At 36.1% G+C, this 21,272-nt stretch overlaps 1 protein-coding gene across 3 annotated transcripts in view; it reads right to left on the reverse strand.

The window, feature by feature from the left end:
• arhgap24 (Rho GTPase activating protein 24) overlaps positions 1-21,272 on the reverse strand; it is a 173,693-nt gene that overhangs the window by 99,883 nt on the left and 52,538 nt on the right. For all 3 annotated transcript variants that reach the window (XM_066710764.1, XM_066710763.1, XM_066710765.1), the window contains one exon: positions 997-1,084. In XM_066710764.1, coding sequence (XP_066566861.1) covers positions 997-1,084 — 88 coding nt within the window. The remainder of the gene's footprint in view (positions 1-996; positions 1,085-21,272) is intronic.

The raw sequence follows: 21,272 nt of genomic DNA on the forward strand, positions 1-21,272 counted from the left end.
CATAGTTTCATTTAACATTTTCTGCCACATTCTCCACCATCACTGGAGCAAAGTTGTGGATTTATTTATTTGTCTGATGTTTTTAGCCAAAGCAACGTCCATAGATACACATGGGGGCTGAGGGTTGACATGTTTTTTGTAGTGGTGTATTCCCCTTGAGACATTCTACTATATTGTGCTAATGTGCTGAGTGATTCCAAACACAAGTATAACACATGTGCAGTGCCAGGCATAAATGCATTTATTTCCAACAAGTGCAGGCCTGTTTTATACCTGGACAGGGGAAAGTAACTGTTGCCCAGAACATCTAGTTGCTTGATTCCAAATACCTAATGAAAGGTATAATACTTCATCAGCTAATTACTCTGTGCAGCATACCAGTATATAGGCACTTTACTATTACTAACCTGAATGTAAAACAACTTCCAAAAAACATATAAAGTTACCATGTTGTATCAGCTGGGGGGTGTACACGTTTTCCCAGTTTGAACTTGCCAAGAAGAAAAGCCATGGAGTAAAAATGTTGTATGCTGCATTGCAGGGTAAGCGACTGCAAACATCAAGGGCTGCACTCCAGCTAGTTTTATTGGTCTGTTTCAATGATCAATAGCTTGGCATAACTAAAGGGTTGGAGTAAGGTAATTATTAGTGCAGGCAATTAAGAGCTCTGCTGGAATGAAAACCAGAAGACCCTGTAGCTCTCGAGGACCAGAGCTGAAGAACCCTGCTCTAGATTATACACTAAACTACAAAGATAGGAAGATTAAGCGCTATATAACACTGGTCTACAGCTGGAAAATGTATTACAACTTGTTTGCATTAAGGCTTGAATTGGTGGTGTTCTAAACATATACAATATGGATGTTTCAGTGTAGTAAAACACTGTAATGTATTGTATTGTGTAGTACTGTTTGTTAATCTATTTTCCAACATTTGAAGTTATACAGCAGGCCTTTTTCTTCCCAAAGCCTAAGCAGTTTATTTTTATTTCCCTACCTGGAACAACCTCGAACAGAAATTTCCCAGAGTCCTCTCCATTAGTTGGATGCTCAGTGACTCTGTTTCCAGGTAAAAAAATTGTCCCCTGAAAGAAACAGATAAAGATTAAGCTTAAATAGTGGTTATAAATACATGTGCAAAAAAATGGCAAAGATACCCCCAAAGTGGTACTTGACAAGAAACATATTACAGAGTTGTATACACTCACCTAAAGGATTATTAGGAACACCATACTAATACTGTGTTTGACCCCCTTTCGCCTTCAGAACTGCCTTAATTCTACGTGGCATTGATTCAACAAGGTGCTGAAAGCATTCTTTAGAAATGTTGGCCCATATTGATAGGATAGCATCTTGCAGTTGATGGTGATTTGTGGGATGCACATCCAGGGCACGAAGCTCCCGTTCCACCACATCCCAAAGATGCTCTATTTGGTTGAGATCTGGTGACTGTGGGGGCCAGTTTAGTACAGTGAACTCATTGTCATGTTCAAGAAACCAATTTGAAATGATTCGACCTTTGTGACATGGTGCATTATCCTGCTGGAAGTAGCCATCAGAGGATGGGTACATGGTGGTCATAAAGGGATGGACATGGTCAGAAACAATGCTCAGGTAGGCTGTGGCATTTAAACCATGCCCAATTGGCACTAAGGGGCCTATAGTGTGCCAAGAAAACATCCCCCACACCATTACACCACCACCACCAGCCTGCACAGTGGTAACAAGGCATGATGGATCCATGGTCTCATTCTGTTTTCGCCAAATTCTGACTCTACCATCTGAATGTCTCAACAGAAATCGAGACTCATCAGACCAGGCAACATTTTTCCAGTCTTCAACTGTCCAATTTTGGTGAGCTTGTGCAAATTGTATCCTCTTTTTCCTATTTGTAGTGGAGATGAGTGGTACCCGGTGGGGTCTTCTGCTGTTGTAGCCCATCCGCCTCAAGGTTGTACGTGTTGTGGCTTCACAAATGCTTTGCTGCATACCTCGGTTGTAACGAGTGGTTATTTCAGTCAAAGTTGCTCTTCTATCAGCTTGAATCAGTCGGCCCATTCTCCTCTGACCTCTAGCATCAACAAGGCATTTTCGCCCACAGGACTGCCGCATACTGGATGTTTTTCCCTTTTCACACCATTCTTTGTAAACCCTAGAAATGGTTGTGCGTGAAAATCCCAGTAACTGAGCAGATTGTGAAATACTCAGACCGGCCCGTCTGGCACCAACAACCATGCCACGCTCAAAATTGCTTAAATCACCTTTCTTTCCCATTCAGACATTCAGTTTGGAGTTCAGGAGATTGTCTTGACCAGGACCACACCCCTAAATGCATTGAAGCAACTGCCATGTGATTGGTTGGTTAGATAATTGCATTAATGAGAAATTGAACAGGTGTTCCTAATAATCCTTTAGGTGAGTGTACATTACACATGTGAGTGATTTTTATTGATTTGAAATGTGAAGAGCACTAGAATTCATGGACAAATCTAGCTGAAAGGGTTTTGAGTATCTGTAAATGGTTCATTATTAGTCCTGTGAGAGTACTATGTATATTAATTACACGTGAAGCATAATAAATGAAAACATAAGGCTTTCATAAATAAATGTACTGAAATGGGGAGAATTGCTGAATTAGATATAAACTTTATACTTACTATTTTAACATACAAAATCAAACTGTTACTAACTCAGCTGACTCCTTAATGTTAACAACACTGTCTTACTTCTTTCTCAAATAGTCATAACATCAGCAGGTTTTGATTTCTCTACAACCTTGCCAGCTATTAATAGATTTGTTTTCTGTGTGGCTGGTCTGCAGCTTACAGTTCCTCTCATCTGCTCCATTTTTACCATGGCACAGCAAAAGCATTTTGTTTCATTTTCCTTGTCTTATAAAAGGTTTCGCAAAACAAGTATAAACAAAAACCTGTCAATGTTGCTGTGATACTCTTAATTTGCAAAATCATCTGTATTTGTAATATTTTAAGGCACATGACATTTATATTACTTAAAATGTTTTCTCCTTTAAAGAATAGTCTACTGAACTATGATCTAAAATATGTATCTTGGGGACTTCTTAGTAGTTTAACTGGCACCTGTCAGAAATGTGAACCAAATAGCCATATGAAGTGCTAAAATCATACATATGGTTTATTACACACAGATTGTGCTCCTGCAGCTCCCTTACATTATTATTTCAATCACATTCCCTGTGACTTGCTCATTATGCCAGTTAGGCATTATATTATAAATAAATGGATTCCTGCAATAGCAAGGAATTAATTTGCTTGGCTATCAGTGTGGGTCTTATTTAGATGAAGAAAATGATGATGAAGAATAAGAATTAAAAAAATTGAACTCCAAGAGATCCATGACACTCTAATTAAGGAGTCTACATTTATCACTATGATAATAAGACAAAACAGAAAAAAAATAAGACCAATATTCATATGAAGTAACTCTCAGTCTCTCTGGAGCCAGGAAGGCAATTTCTGTCAGATTGCCAGAGTCAGAGTACCTCAGATGCATTAATAGATTGTGGTATATTATATTACAAAATAGATGGCTTTTTTGCCAGTGTTGCATGCTGTGCCATTGATTCTCTCTTTTGTTGCTTGACAACCCTTATACTATCAATCTAGACAACACAAGACCTTAAACTTCACCAATGTGGAAGAGAAGACTGTAGGGGAATGTAGGAAACATTTCCTGTCAGATGAAAATGTCTTATGTTCTTGTTAAAGAACCATGCTCTAATATCCATGTTATTTGTACATTCTGAGTACAATAATATAGAAACCTGGAGAAACCTCTTTGTAAAATGACCTGATAGGTTGGCATTTTCTGTAACTATGTGGAATTAATGTAAGCTAGTGCTAGCTGCTATGATACTAGGTTCGTATGAATACATAACAATTTATTTAAGAAGAGGCAATCTTGGCTTTTGTCTCCTCATGGTATGTTAAAAATAAATACAAAATAATAAGCCTTGGAATTAAATTCCCAAGAACATTTATGGCAACCCTCTCTATTTTGATTAATTTACTGTTAATCAACTTGGCTCAATGCTACAAGACAAAATTGTAACGTCTCTATTATTATGTGGATTCTTCAGACTGAATTTGAATTGCAGAGGGAGATGAGATGAGCTAGAAGACTCCCCAGTAAATCAATCAAGAGAAACTTTTATTTATTGATTAAATAAACAAACAAAAACTGCCTCGGTAGACCTAAATGAAATAACTTCCACAATATAAATATTGGCTGTATCAATACTCAACATCTCTGTTAGCCTAGTTCAATCAGCTTCTGTTTTCGCAGCTCCTAGTTTCCTTCATATACATATTCATATTCAGTACAGTTCTATTGGCCTACAATTCCTATCACTTCAACAGCTCTCTGCACAGAGCTGAAACTATACATCAATGTTTGTTTCAAGCTATCTTGATAACACTCCCCTCAACTATGTCCCACTCATATGTCCATAAAAAGATAATTCCAGCTTTTTTCAACCCAAATTCACATGCCGAATATGTATGAGCTCTGGAAGACTATATTATTGAAAGTAATAGAATACAATGAAAACCCATAAACAAGGACTAATGAACAAGGTTGAAAATGATCTAAAAACAATAAATAATTTATATTTATTTATATATAATTTAATAATTTATAAAATGGAATGAAATAAATAAGAATATAAAATTTATTTAAATAAAAATGCTCAAACTGTTATTTCCAGTTATGCTATAGAAACCTTTTGCACATTAACTGAACATTATGTTTAAAAGGTAAAGAATGGAAATGTTTGAATACATTTCTCTTTCTTTTTGTCTCCAAGTTATCTGGGGAGTGGGTCCTTGTGAATCTGAGTTGGATTGTTAATAAAAAAAAAAAAAAAAACATTGCTTTATTGTCAGATATGTTACAGCCTACTTCTAAATGACTCCTTTTGAGTTCATGTTATAGTTTTTGAAACTGATGCTGCAAAGTGCACTCTTTAAAGCCAACAAAGATTTACAAGATTCAGAAACTACATCCTGCTATAAAAGGTCTTTAATGAAGGTCTGTAACACCTTAAAAGTTTGATTTTATTATGTAATTTGTGGCTTCCTCTTAGAATCGATTTCATAGCTATTGTCATAAATTAGGGCTCCTATGCCCCTTCCACAACCATATTTTATATCCAGCTAATTCCAACAATGACAGAAGAGTTGAAACACAATCATTATAGATTAGCTGCACAAACTAAATATACCGGAATTCTTCCCAGTTGATACACCTTGTTCTTTAGAAAATCAATGTCTATGTACCATAACTATCCATGCACGTCTGCTTGTATTATTTCTTGTACATAAAACCATATTTTGATGTTATGACCATGTCTCATGACTGTGTGCAGGGAGGTATTTTTTATCAGAGAAAATTCCTAGATCCCGAAGAACAGTGACAACAGGCATCAGTCAGTTTCTATTATGGTGTTATAGGCACCACAGAGACTTCAGTCCACTGTACAGTATCTTTGTTCTAGCTGTTGTCAGCAGTCAGGAGTTCGAATCTCAGCAGGAAACCTCAGCTGTTTGACCTTGGTGGCTCGAGGATGTATTTTACGTGTCACAATGTCTTGAAGGCTACGGCAAGACAGTTCTGGTATTGAGCAAGTACACAGGGTGATATAAAGTTTACTTGCCTGTTTGGTTAGGGAACAGGAAACATCCTGGGGAAATACATAAAAATACAGGAAATAGGTTGTCTTTGCAATTTTTTTTTTTACATTTTCAGTTGATACTCTTGTTTTTAAAAATTGAATTATTTAAAAATGTATTAAAAAATGTATCCAAGGTTTCTCCTTTGATATTACAAGAATTATGTTAATAATATACAAATACAGCAATCTTAATGTATTTTACTTAAGCAATCAATAAGAATGTATAATCTAAATGTTTCAATTGTTAAATTAAATAATAAGCCCAATAAACTATTATGTCCTTCTAGATAACCTGTATTTGGTTAAAATCAACACAGTCTGTACAAAAGCGTGGCTGTTTACATTTTTTTTTAATTATGTTTACAAATGTAGTCTTTGAAGAGTGTATCTTCAAACTTTTAGGTCACATTAAGTTAAATAGGGCCTATACTATCAGTATAGGTAATAATGAAAACTGGTTTTGCATTCAGCATTTAGAACAACATTCCAATCTCACACACAGTCAGTATTAAATGGAAGCACAACTCTATTTACATTTCCAGTAAGAAATTTAGCTCCAAAGTGCTGAATTAAGGAACGATATAGTGTTAAGATGAGACCTGTTTTGAGTACTGAAAGAAAGCGAGCCATAAAATTCACTTTGGAATCACAAGTCCCCCTTAGGAATCAATTAGGAGAGTGCTACCGCTGGGTAAGGGCCAATAAAAAGGCATTTAACCTTGGTAGTTTCATGCAAAGCTGTTTCATCTTCAGTTATTAATGTGTGTGACATGGCAAACTTATTTTAACACAATTACTAGAAAAAGACACAAGTAATGAATGATTCAACTCCTGGCTTGTCATTAACCTTTGCTCTCAGCAAACTTCATGGTATGCTTCTGAATAACAAGGCATCAGCAAAACTCTGATTCAAAGTGACCTGCTGTTAGTATTGACACTCAATCTGCATCTTCACCACAGTTCTGTAATCAAAACCAGGTATTAATTGTCAGCCTATCTGTGTATCATACACACTCAGCTGTGTATTATAACTGTAGTTACCTGAGACATAGCTAATAGGAGTCTAGGTGATCATAAAGGTAACAAGTGTGAATGCAGGGGGTTCCTGGGTCTCTAAATTTACCCTAAGTAAGTTACTGAAACTTATTGTGCTCCATTATTTGGATGAAAATTAAAACCTTGTCTGTGATCTCAAATACAGCCTTTGTCCCTAGGGGTTGGAGTGCAATTAGTAGAGCACCGATAAGGGTTGGTAGAAGCTGGCTGGGAAAACGTTGGTTTTCTTCACACAAACAACTAATCTGGTGCCTGTAGGTTCAACATGTTAGCTGTTCCATCAGCATGAAATCCTCCAATTGCTGTAATAGATGGACTGTAGGCATTCTGGGCTTGCAGTGTGAAAAATAGCAGATGGGCTTGACAGCATGCATATTGGAGGACTTTGTCTTCATCCTTCCTGAAACAGTATTGACGTATGTGCAGTGAGACATTTCAGTAATTGGAAATTCCAAATTTGGGTTAAAAGAGGCAAAAATAAGTGCAAGTTTTTAAATAATAGATTGTGTTTTAAGTGACTTGGTATCAGAAGCTTTAAATGGATAGTTCATCACTAGACTCTTCAAAGTCACTTTGGATAGAGTTTGCTAAATTATGTATTATTATTATGCTAAGGTATTAGAAACAGAAACTGCTGATTGTTGCAAAAAATGCTGAAGGTATTCATTAAAATTCCTATTGTTCTTATTGTCCTACTTTTGATCCATTTATAGTTCTACTTGTGTAAATTGGTTTCTAAGAGAAATCAAAGGCATTTTTTTCCAATGGGCAGCTGCTACAAGCCTATAAAAAGAAGGTCATGTCAATCATTCCTTGCACTGAGCAGTGAAGTACAAGGAATCCCATTTACTGTTCTGCTGTTTGGTTAGTTTGAAACACATTTTGGTAATTTCAACACAACCTGCCTTATCTGAATTTAACTGAATGGAACTCACCCATCTTTTGGAACTCAACTGAAAGCTGAGCAGGATTGTGATATGTGATTTGTGGGTGGGTCCAAGTTTGGACTTGGTGTGCAGCAAAGTGATGCAAGGGCTTGAAAGCATTACAATTAACCTTGCAAGAACATCTATCCCTTTTGCAGTGGGGGTAATATGTTAATCTGAGGATTATTGTTTGATCCTGAATACTAACATAGAATCTGATAAAATAATCATTACATTTGTTTTTGTATGGAATATAAATTATTAAATAACTGCTTCATACAGCACAAGGCGAGCGAGGCACAAGGCAAGGTACACCTTGGACGGGATGCCAGTCCATCGCAGGGCAGCACACACACACTCCCACGGCTACAGGTCAAGCAGTCAAACTAAACATGTTATTTGGTGATTTGTTTTCTTTTAAAAATAGTCTGTTAAACTTTATTTATCGATCAATTATCTTTTCAGAATTTGCTGTAAACAGATTGAGCCTATGCAACTAAACTTTAAAAATGCAGGCTAACTGAACTCATTTAAGACAAGGGGTGTGCAAACCTTGTTGTTTTCCCACTTAAGAAGCTTAATTTAAAATGAATAACAAAGTAGATTAAACAAGGAAAAGGTATGGATTATATATAAGATTATTTCAAATTAAAGAACATAATGTTAGTGGCTGAATGTTACTTGTTTTAATAATAAAGAGAAAACAATGTATACTACTACTACGTCAAAAACGCTACAAAATTGAAAGAACTGGAATTAAATTAACTTAAATACTGAACTGTAATTATCTAATGAAAATAGCACAAGTACTTAATTGTCTGAGTACTGTACATATTCGTCCTCCCACAAAGCAGATTAACAGCTGGAGTTGACCATTCCTCCTGCAAAAGTTTTCCTCCTGCTATGATTAAGAACAGTCTAGTTGCCATGGAAACTACTGTACATGTTTGCTAGAGATTTTTGGAAGCTTGTTCTGGAGCACAATGTAATTTAGAAGCAACCCATTTTTTACGCTTTGGGAGAATATATCATAAATTGTAACTCCATTGTTTTCTGTTCCAAAAACCAAGCCAAAAGACATGACAGAAAGCTAATAAAGACTTACCAGACAACGGTTTATGCTTCTCACAAGAAACACCCACTCATTCACAACTGCAGCTTTCCTCCTTGAGCGAATTGGTTTCAAGACAAGTGTAGTGATAAACTAATGGTATAATATTCCTCAGTTATTTTATTTCAAATCCTAAGTAATGCATAAGTAATATGATGCATTGCCGGGCAGCATGATTAGAACCCTTCCCGTGAGGCTCTGGCACTCCCTGGACCCAGGTGAGGGCAATCTACTGGGAGAGATTTGCTTCCTGATGTGGAGAGGCAGGAAGAGAGCCAGGGAGAGGAACTGGAGAGAGTTTTGAGAGCAAGTGTAGAGAAGTGATTACGATTTGGTTAACGGGGCTTTGTTTACGACTACGATTATGGATTAGACTGGCTTGTTTGCTGTATTTTTTCATTCATCTTATTATTAGTTGTATGTTTTATGCCTGTCCTTTAGTTTTGAGCACTGCACACTGTGTACAATAAATCACACTAAACACAATAAACACTCACATACAGTGCCTCTAGATAGTCTACACCCCCTTTCAATATTTTCACATTGTGTTGCCTTACCTGGAAATAAAATGCAGTAAAAGATATATAGATATATACATTTTTCCAAGTGAAAAAAATAACTATAGACATTTGTAGAATATCACAATCACACACCAAGTTAAGTGGCCTCCACCTGTGTTAAACAGTAGTGATTCACATGATTTCATGATAAATTCAGCAGTTCCTGTAGGTTCCCTCTGCTGGGTGGAACATTTCAAAGTAACGACTCAACCATGAGCATCAAGGAGCTTTCTAAAGAACTTTGAGACAAAGTTGTTGAAAGGCATAGATCAGGGAATGAGTTTAAAAAACACCAAAGGCCTGGAATATCCCTTGGAGCACGGTCAAGATGGTTATTAAGAAGTGGAAGGTATATGGCACCACCAAGACCCTGCCTAGGTCAGGCAGTCCCTCCAAACTGGATGACCGAGCAAGAAGGAGACTGATCTGCTCTGATTTGCAAGAGCTACAGGCTTTTATGGCAAAGACTGGTGAAAGTGGTGTGCATGTAATGATATACCAAGCACTCAACAAATGTGGCCTGTATGGTACTCAAGAAAGCCCTCCCTGTATCCTGTCTTCATGTGGCAAAATGTTTTGTGGTCTGACAAAACTAAAATATAACTTTCTGGCCTAAATGCAAAGTGTTTTATTTGGCACAAACCCAACACAGCACATCACCCGTTTGTTCTGTGAAGCATGGTTGTGGCAGCATCATATTATGGAGATGTTTCTCATTGGAAGATACTGGGGCACTTGTCAGGATAGAAGAGAAATTGAAGTGAGAAAAGTATAGAAAAGTCCTTGAAGAAAACCTGCTGTTTTGACCTTACAGAAACAGGTGTATTTAATCTGAAATCATGTGAACCACTTTTATTGCACACACAGACTCCATTCAACTGCAATAGGTTGTGTAGATCAGAAGAAAAAAAAACTAATTTAAATGCATCAATATTTCAGATTGTAACAAAACAAAATGTGAAAAAGTCCAAGGGGGTGAATACTTAGTATAGGCCCTGTATAGGGAGAGAGAGAGAGAGAGAGAGAGAGAGAGAGAGAGAGAGAGAAACGGGAGGGGATAGATAGATGGTAGAAGCATCACCTTGGTTAAAGACACTAGGAATGAGCGAAATAATAATCAGAAAAAAATATATAGATCTGCAAGGCATATATTTAAACACTTGTTCACAGTGATCGTAAACTTGATACTTGTCTCATAGCGGTAACATTATTTAGAATTCAGGACACTACCACAGCATTTTCTCATTTTACCTTTTTGTTCAAAAACAACTGATCATTATTGGCTACTGGTCTACAATCTCATAAACCAAACATTGAAACATGTTCTTTAACAACAAGTATTTTGTCTGGCTATACAAAAGAACAGTAAAAAGGAGCTGTTGTAGTCGGAGGATACCTTCTCATAGAGGTAACCTATTTGGCTGTACAGGCTTACAGTTGTCATGCAAACATTAAACATTGTTGACTAGTCAACTAATCACTAAAATCCATTAATATAAACACGTATTACTACTACTACTACTACTACTACTACTACTACTACTACTACTACTACTACTACTACTAATAATAATCATCATCATCATCTTAATAATAATAATGCCCTGTGATGGATGTAAGCCCTTTGTGCAGAAGATTGGGCTTCAACTTACTGTAAGACTGTACTCAATGACGCGGTTGTTGAAAATGGATGGATAGATGGATAATAATAATAATAATAATAATAATAATAATAATAATAATAATAATAAAACTATATATTATTTTCAGTATAAGGCTTTGGGGAATTTTCAGACTTGATGATAGGGGTTTGATTCCGTTTATGGCGATTTACTCTTGATTATACAAACATAACTGTACACAGCCTATAGACACTATTCCGTCATTTGGCAGAAAAAAACGTGTTAGATTTAATACGACGAAAGTTTAGAAATGCGATATCCATTTGCAGATATGCTGCTCATGCTACTGCGAGCGACTCGCAGCACGAACACTTTTTATATAAATCAGGCCATTCGTTGGGTTACTGAATTTGGCAGAGACGTGGTGATGGAAAAACGAACAGCATAAATAAGTTATAGTCGTTAATGAAAAGTCAGGACACTACTGCATTGTTTTTCTCTCTTCTGTGTTACCAAAACATATCTTATATTTTCTCCCCTGACTATTCATACTTCAATGAATAGTAGCTTACATATACCAGTATTTCACAAGCATGATACCAGAGTAAGCTAGTAAGCAAAACTAAATTAAAATCTGAAAATCACCCAGAAAATACTAGACAAAAATAATTAAATACACAATTTCTCATTTTAATGTAAATCTGGTAATTCAAATCTAAGAAGCAATGCACTTATTGAAATCAGTTATTGCTATCCACTGTCTTAAAGTAAAATATTCACAGATGTGAACCAGTTAATTTGAAAAGTGTTTCTTGTTGACGCCATCTTGGCAACATCATTAAAGCTCTAATGGAATCCCTTTTATTGTCATTGCTGCAGCAGCTGTGTTCTAGATTTTCAGTTATTTCCGTTGCTTAAATTGTCTTCTTTTGGAAGAAAGCTTTGAGAGGAGAATAGGGTTATAGTATACAGTGAGGGAAAAAAGTATTTGATCCCCTGCTGATTTTGTACATTTGCCCACTGACAAAGAAATGATCAGTCTAATATTTTAATGGTAGGTGTATTTTAACAGTGAGAGACAGATCCTCTCCAAGTCATTAAGGTTTCGAGGCTGACATATGGCAACTCAAACCTTCAGCTCCCTCCACAGATTTTCTATGGGATTAAGGTCTGGAGACTGGCTAGGCCACTCCAGGACCTTAATGTGCTTCTTCTTGAGACACTCCTTTGTTGCCTTGGCTGTGTGTTATGGGTCATTGTCATGCTGGAATACCCATCCACGACCCATTTTCAATGCCCTGGCTGAGGGAAGGAGGTTCTCACCCAAGATTTGACGGTACATGGCCCCGTCCATCGTCCCTTTGATGCGGTGCAGTTGTCCTGCCCCCTTAGCAGAAAAACACCCCCAAAGCATAATGTTTCCACCTCCATGTTTGACGGTGGGGATGATGTTCTTGGGGTCATTCCTCCTCCTCCAAACACGGCGAGTTGAGTTGATGCCAAAGAGCTTGATTTTGGTCTCATCTGACCACAACACTTTCACCCAGTTCTCCTCTGAATCATTCAGATGTTCATTGGCAAACTTCAGACGGGCCTGTACATGTGCTTTCTTGAGTGCTCCTAATCTCAGCTCGTTACCTGTATAAAAGACACCTGGGAGCCTGAAATCTTGCTGATTGGCCTAGCCAGTCTCCAGACCTTAATCCCATAGAAAATCTGTGGAGGGATCTGAAGGTTCGAGTTGCCATATATCAGCCTCGAAACCTTAATGACTTGGAGAGGATCTTCAAAGAGGAGTGGGACAAAATCCCTCCTGAGATGTGTGCAAACCTGGTGGCCAACTACAAGAAACGTCTGACCTCTGTGATTGCCAACGAGGGTTTTGCCACCAAGTACTAAGTCGAAGGGGTCAAATACTTATTTCCCTCATTAACATGCAAATCAATTTATAACTTTTTTGAAATGCGTTTTTCTGGATTTTTTTGTTGTTATTCTGTCTTTCACTGTTAAAATACACCTACCTTTAAAATGATAGACTGATCATTTCTTTGTCAGTGGGCAAACGTACAAAATCAGCAGGGGATCAAAAACTTTTTTCCCTCACTGTATATGTATGTGTTTTACATTTGCAGTTGTTTTTACAATTAAAATGCTAATTATAATTGTAATATAAGGGTTCCTGAGGGACTTCATTAGTAAAGCCCTCCAATTGGAGAGCAAGTTGTGCCTTATCACCCAGAAATCATCAATCACTAGGGTTATCATTTTCTGACTGCTACTGGGTTTCAATATCAGCAGTAAACAATGGGCCGGATTAAATCAAAACTTTGACCCACCCGCTAATAGAAAACTACAGAACTGTACTCAGTTGCGGCTTCATTTTTAGTAAGATGCCACTTTCTTCTAATCAGAAATGTGACCGCTATGATGTACAGGTTTGTAGTTTGCTACTGGTGGGTGGGTCAAAGTTTTGATGTAATCTGGCCCAATGTACCAAGTGCAGCCAGGAGTAGATGATGCTGCCAAGACAAGGTGGGTTTGAAGTTAGCCTGGGTTTCCTGGGCATGTCACAACAATGATCCCAGTGGTTTGCTTGGTGCCATAGTGTTAACAGTGTTATCAGTGAGAGCCACACCAGACATCTATCTCTTAAACAGTATATAAATATTTCAGAGGACAATTTCACATATTTTTCTCCATTTCTCATTCTGGAAAAAGGGTTAAGGCACTGTGCCAAGTCAATTACAAATTGGTGATTCCAAAAAAGAAATAGCTGGCAATTCCACAAAATTGTACAAAAGTAATGTTATAAAAAACATTACTCCATTGTACAATTTATTCTGGTTTCATTAACCATCTTGTTCCAAAATATGTTTCTTTACTGCCAAAAAGGGTGAAGAACTGTTGGTTCCTAAGTTAAAAAGACAATAATAAAATGTATATAATACTGGAGTATTAATCAAGGAATTCAAATTAAATGAAATACAATTAAGATCAGAGCTTAACAACATTATGGTCTGATAACAAACAAGAATGTTATTTTCATCATGACAAATAATTATTTTGTTAATTACTTGGTCTAAAAACATTAAGATTATCCCTCATACTTTAACATTGTTTAACAGTATCCAAAAACTAGGTATTTCTCTGAAGATAATTCAGATCAATTTTACAGCTGAAATGTCACAGTAACTCCACTAAAAAAGTCTTCATACTTTAACTGTCTATTCTCAGAATGCATTTTTTTACATCTCATCCCTCAGTTAGCTTCTAATTTGACACCTGCTTGTATAAATAGATTTAAGTGTATTTCCTTAAAGTACATTTTATTACTTAAACCTATTAGACACTGCTTGTGGGTGTCAATCACCTGCTAATTTTCTCCCTTGGGTGCTGCACTTCTGAGGTGCTAAGGAGTTGGCACCTGTGAATTCATTCCTTAAATCCTATTGGAAAAATTACAAAAAATGTTAAATTCCAATGATGTGGAGCACGATGGCATCAGGGGTTACACGACATTACAGCAAAACAAAGAGCTCAGTGACATGACTGGGAAGATAGATGCACAAACATTTGAGTATTGAGGCCATGCTTAGTCAACACCAACTTCGCTGGACAGGTCATGTCACTTGCATACCTGACTTCTGCCTGACGAAGCATTTTTTTGTACTCACTGAAAGAAGATAAGTGAAGTCACAGACGATAAATTAAGTGCATCAGAAACACTTAAATTACAGTTAGCTGGTATATGTTACAGTGGCTGGACAGTTTCTTTGTAGTATTTTATGCATATAGAATAGTATTTTATTCACATATCGTTTTTTGTACTAGCTTTTTTATGTGGTTGCTAGAGGATAGCAGACAAAATGATTCATTAAAGAATTAATTACACAAGACACTGAATGAATTATGACTTGCTATAGATATATCATCATCAATAATATCACCCATAACTAGCTGAAAACTGACAGTTGAAAAACCCTTCACTTAAGAAATCTATTTTTTTCAGTTCGGATAAAACAAAGCAGGTTCACTTCCTCTGACTCATGATCGAGTCCTGATCCCACTCAGGGGCAGGATGAGCCAAGCGCTGATCTGTTTATTACAACTGGGCTCATACGCGGAGCCCAGGGCCCGGATCCCTTCAGTTTAAGTACACCCAGCCACAGGAAGCTTACTGATTAGGTGACGTATGTATGTTTGTGCACCATCTAAGTTACTATAATGCCATAAGTATGAGGATCCAGCACTGTAAGTAATAACATGGGTGTAAATGCCGGAGCGCTGTAAGTGGGAATCCCAAGTCAAAATGCTGCCGCCGTTCCACTCCACCTGCATATTTTTGTCATCATACACAGAATACAGTCTCTGTTGTTCAAATACCAAACAACTGAATGTAATTCATTTGCTTTGTATAATTTATAAACATAGTACAAATATTAAAAATTCATGATTTATTTGATATTCACCCACTTGTACACCCAACTGTGTACAGTTACAAATATGCCATATTGTTTTTGTGTATCTTTGTTTTAACATCAACAACAAAATTATAACAATGTTACAGTTTTATCATATTTGTCTTATACTTTTTATTGGAAGTATATTTTCTACTGTAAATTATCAATGTTTTGTGGGAACCATATCAATATAGGATGTTAAGAAAATTATTTAAGAGATTTTAAGAGTTTTTAAAAACTATCAGAATGGTTATTGTTATGTTTTATAGTTTTCTTTCTTCAATTCACAATATATTGAAATGTCGCAATAAAAAGTGAAATTGATTGATTCAGTTAAGCAATGTGAAATAACTCCTCTGGTTTTCGATGCAAAGGATATTGTTTTAGGCCTTTTTTTGTTCTAACCCTAAGTTTTGTTATGTGTTATTTCGATTTGCAAAAATCATAGTGCTCTAACAATAGGTTAAATGAGCAATGGAAGAGGAAGCAGTGGCTGAAATGTTCAGTTCCAAGCAGAACCGTCTAAATATTGTGTAGCCTACTGCCTACATATTCAGGTTTAAAGTTGTTTTGCTGAAGCACAAACATGAACTAAATATATATTTGTAAAGGAACAATCTAATGACATACCCTTAGGATGGTGACGTGGATAAAGGTGAAGGTGGATACAATTGATTAAATTGGTAATGAGCCTAATACTTAAACAGACTTATATCAGACCATATATCAGAATAAAGAAAAGCAGGTTGTGAACCTGGTATGCTGGCCTTCTAAGTGACCTGACTATGGGCATTGAATTATTATGAGAAAAATAGTAATGTACAAAAAGAGTTAATAAACAACTTGTAATTGTATGCAAGAATGCCTAGATTATGTACTGGTGTGATTATTAACAAGGCATAAGATCTTCCTGACAAAAGGATATAGTATCATCAAAATGTATCCTTTCTGTTGTTCATTATTTGAGATATTCTTTGAGTAATATTATTGGCATACAAATCAGCTTATTATCCTGATTGTCCTTTGAATGTGATTATCAACAGGGACCTAATTTTGACCTCCAGTTTATAAAAAACAGGGTTGGACTGAACTATTCATGTGAAATATGAAGGCTATGAAATGAGAATTACAATTAATTTAGAATTATATTAAATTACTGTAGTATACAATGATATAATATGATTTTATGAATGTTGATGAGTATAATTATCTCAGTAGAATAAAAAGGAACAATATAGCTTTTGGCACATGCCTCAGATGAGTTCATTCACTGTATGGATGCAACTATACAGAAGGATTTTTTTTAAATTAAGGATTCAAATTCAAATTGAGCAAGTAAGTTGATTCATTAACACATGGGGTTTGTAAAATAAGCAGTCACTTAATAAACCATTTTCATTTTATTTTAGATTTGTGGATAATATATGCTAATTGTGTTCGGAAATGGCCAAATAATTACCAGTTTAGGCTGGGATTATATAACAAATTGCAAATTATAACCCAGAACTGTGATTCTGATTTAGGACTGGATTAAATAAAAATGCATTCCTTTAGAAATTGTGAGCATGTTCCTTGCTTTGTAAAATAAGAGCTGCGAGAAGTCAATTTTTAAAAATAATTATTTGTTTAGTCCCGCTGATGGTTTTGTGAATGATTCACGGATCAAATATTTTTAATTTAATCTAGTCCCGAAGCCCTACGGTACAGCACTCATACAACCACAGGAAAGGAGTAGATAACATACGAGTCCTCAAAGCATTCACTGTCACAGAGCAGAAGCATGGAGGAATGGAGGAACATAACATTAGCTAAATGGATCAGTTCTGTCTAAGTAGTGTTTACCAGTTGTTCAATGCTTACCACTCCAAAACATGTACTTTTTACTTGGTTTTGTAAAATTATATCAGTCATAAAAGAGTGACTGAATTCCTAATGGATGAATATGTATACCAGCAGTATAAGAACAAAAGAAGCAATAGTGTAGTTCTTATGGTGCACCAAACAGCCAGTTTCCAAAAAATAAAATTACAAATGACAACCTTGGACCCTCGAAGCAAATAAGCACGATTATAAAGCAATGAGGCCAGAGTTACCCAAGGGGTTAATTTACTAATGTGGGTTCCAAGACAACAGATAAACAAGAGGTCATGTGACAACCATTGATTTAATTATATATTTCCCTCAAGTCATCATACTTTGTGCATGGAAACCACCCTTCCCAACATTGAGAATAGCACAGAACCTGTTTGCATGGCTAAATTGCTATGCTGCTGCTGCTGGGATAACAAAAGCTCTTTCAGAGTGAAATAAAATCAGCCCATATAAACATTGTGAGCAATAGGATCATTTAATTGTGGATGTAGCAAAAAGTCTTCAGTCTGGTTAGAATACGCATGTAAATTCCAAATATTTTTTGTGTAGATAGAGCACAGTTCATGGAATGTAATTTTGGAGCTTTATAATAGAAGAGTCTGTACATTTTAGAAGAATTCTAGAGTCCTCCTACTGTGTCTCAATGGAAAACTCCATTCTCTTGGTTTCTTTGTTCTTCAGACTATAGTAAAAAGTTAATTGTCCTTTGATTCAGGCTGAATGTAAAAAACATTAATAGCAATGCTGTTGAGAATGTCATTATATTTTTAAATCACTTGTTTATAATTAATATTAACGCTGTGAATAATATAAATATATAAGTATTATTAATGACACATTTTTAGATGAATAAATGTCACTGCATATACAATTTAAATGCAGGGATAATTACAATGATCAAAGTTCTCTGGCAGCTTAAGAACCTATAATTGTGTTTAATTATGTTATCACTGTGAAGTCATTTTTAATAGAAAGATTAAAATGTGGAATAAGGCAATTAAATACATTTTATCCATCAAGAGTTATCCAAAGTGGCATCACTTGCATGCAAAGTCCTACAGTATTTACAGTTTTCCCTCAAAGCATCTGATACAAACACCCATACAAGGTTCAGTGATTCTCTGAATTAATTTTTCAGCTTGAAACTGGGCCACCAACATTACTGAGCACTTTCTTATTTGGGTTTCAGATTTAAAAAAATATAAAAATAATAATGTACAAATGGGAAACCCCAGCTCTACCTGCACAGATCATAATTTAATTAATTCCAATATTTTGCCCCTTGTTCTGGCTACACCTCACCTCCTGCACTGTGTGACCAGGCATGTCATGTTGAGCATTGATATATTTGGTGTAGGGGTGTAATTTGACAAAACAATCGGGAAGGATATGAGTGCCACAGAAGCAGTGTTCATGTGTGTATGTGTGTGGAAGGGAGGGCTAGGTCTCCTCTAAAAGTTCTTGTGGAAAGGCAAACGAATGACACCCCTGGTTTGGTGAAGAATTTCTGGTCAGCACAAATTAATTCAGGGCAGACAGAGAACTCAAAAGATCTGTGAGCTGAGTTTTGCAAAGCCACAGATAGGTAGGCGAAGGGCAATTTGGACTTCTACTCACGTTTGTGAACATGCCATACTTGGTTTAACATTTCATCTGGAAAGAGCACACTTAGGTTAAGTAACTTTGCCCGGGGGAACACAGAGTGAGTCAATGACAGACCCAGGGCTTAGACAAGGTACATCCTGATTAAGCTAGCCTCCAGTGAAACAAATGTCATGAGTGTATTACAATCACATATCCACAAATGGTACTTCATTTTAAACTGCTGTGTATACACATTACTTCAGTAGTGGTGACGGTGGCAGTAGCACCTGGAAAAGCAGTGGAGTGAGTCTTTAATCATTAAGAAGAATGCAAGCTAAGCACAGTAGGATCCTCGTTAAGTCTCTCTCGCTACTATCATGAGACACGGCCTAATTTATCCCTGTTTGGAACAACTGCTGCTGATATTCTTATAGGAACCATGTCTACTGTCTCTCTCAGCTCTACCTGTAACTTGTAACTGTCACTCCAGTACAGTACAAGTGGGTACACTTGACCGTTTGCAATGAATCCTCAGTATCATTTTAGCTTTACTTCCATTGTAAACCATCATATGTAAATCTGGCAGAGAGGAAAACATATTCCCCTATCAAAAGTTGATTTTCCAGCACAAATAATTAAAAACATGCTGCACTATTTATTATAAAGCATATTTTTTACTTTAATCTTTGACGAGACTTGAATTCAGGACATATGACTTTGCAGTCCTTCCCATTATTTTTCAGAAAATAAAACATATTTCAGTGACAAAATAATAGTTACTGAGATAAATAGTCAAATGCAAGTGGATTTAGTTGAGGTAATTCAATGATGTCCGTCTTGAGTTTTCATGTATATGTATATGTTTTCATGTATATCTAGTTGTGCTTTCTATCAGTTGCATCTGTTTAACAAAGATGATATATAATGGCATGATATATATTATAACTGTGCTGTAATGCGGTTATAGGTCAAAAACATTTGTTTGGCTTTTTAAAATGCATTTTGTCTGATCAGTAAGAAGTAAGAGCCCCTGGCATTACTTTTAATGTCTATGCAAAGTTCATCTCATGTCAATGGGAACTCTCTTATGGAGTACATTTTTTTGCACTCAAAAAACCCAAAGTGGTTGTTAACATGTTTATTTACACTCACTATTTAATACATTGTAAGAAGCTACAGAGATGGGACTGTTTTTAGCTTTAACTTAAAGACAGTGAGAAAATATAATCAGGTGAATATTCTCTGTAGTTAAAAGTAGACAACATTGTGTTTGCCATGCAGCAGACAGGCAGTACACATATCACTGAATACCAAAACTCCACTACTCCATCACTCTTTCAATATGGTGGATTATACCTATATCATTCCTCAGCTAAAGTACAAAGCAATCATTCAAATTGTATTTTGTAATGGACCACAAAAGAACTGTAAAACAATGGCTAAAAACAGTATTAAAGTATTGTTTAAAAGTTAACCCTGTTTTATTGAAATGAAATACAGACATAGAAAGCTCACTCCCAGAATACATCTATTTTACAAATGAAGGTTGTTTCAAGTACAAACTAGTACAAAAAGTAATTCAGGTTTTAGTCATGGTGAATGCTTTTGAGTTTCAATTTGCGGCATTGGAGTGAGTTTTCTTTCGTGAAACTGATTGAGTCACATGGTTGTTAGCTGAAAATAAATGTGTACCATAAAAATCAGTCCATTTTAAAATATAGCCCAAATGCAAGGCAAAACAAACACAATATATATAATGCTGCATAGATATGACTCTGCATGGTATCTGCATAACGTAGGGTAGATGAAGGCCGAAAGACCGCTACAATGGATTAACCTAAAGTGAGAAATATGCATTCAATAACATTGAGATATAATATAATATGCTTAGGCTGTTCTGTATTTTCATACAGATAAACCATTATTTGATCTCATTGAGAGCTCTAAAGAGCAAAGAGATTCTTATTCATTTACGTTCATGACATGACAAAATGGCCTGAAGCTGAATAATTACACATTGCTCTTCGATATATATATGCTATATATGCAGTCGTGTAAGAACACTGGGGATTTCTAACTTCATTAGAGGGGTTCTGTGATGTGGAACAGTTCAAATTCAAATTGAGATGTGTGAACTCTTGTCAGATATGCCTCTGGAGAGACAAAATCCTAAAGTTTCTGCTCAAAGATTTTCTTAATTAAATCTGATAGCTTGTCTGAGATTCCTCTGAATTCTTAAGACAGAACTGACACTCTCACTATAACTGATCCGCAGAGACATTGCATTGGCTCTCTTGAAGAGAAAATGTTGGTCTAAGGCCTCAAAGAATGTAGCATCTTGAGTGAACTTATATTTTGTACATAGAAGAGGA

This window comes from Amia ocellicauda, chromosome 8, assembly GCF_036373705.1.
Source record: "Amia ocellicauda isolate fAmiCal2 chromosome 8, fAmiCal2.hap1, whole genome shotgun sequence".
NCBI classification, from domain to species: Eukaryota; Metazoa; Chordata; class Actinopteri; order Amiiformes; family Amiidae; genus Amia; species Amia ocellicauda.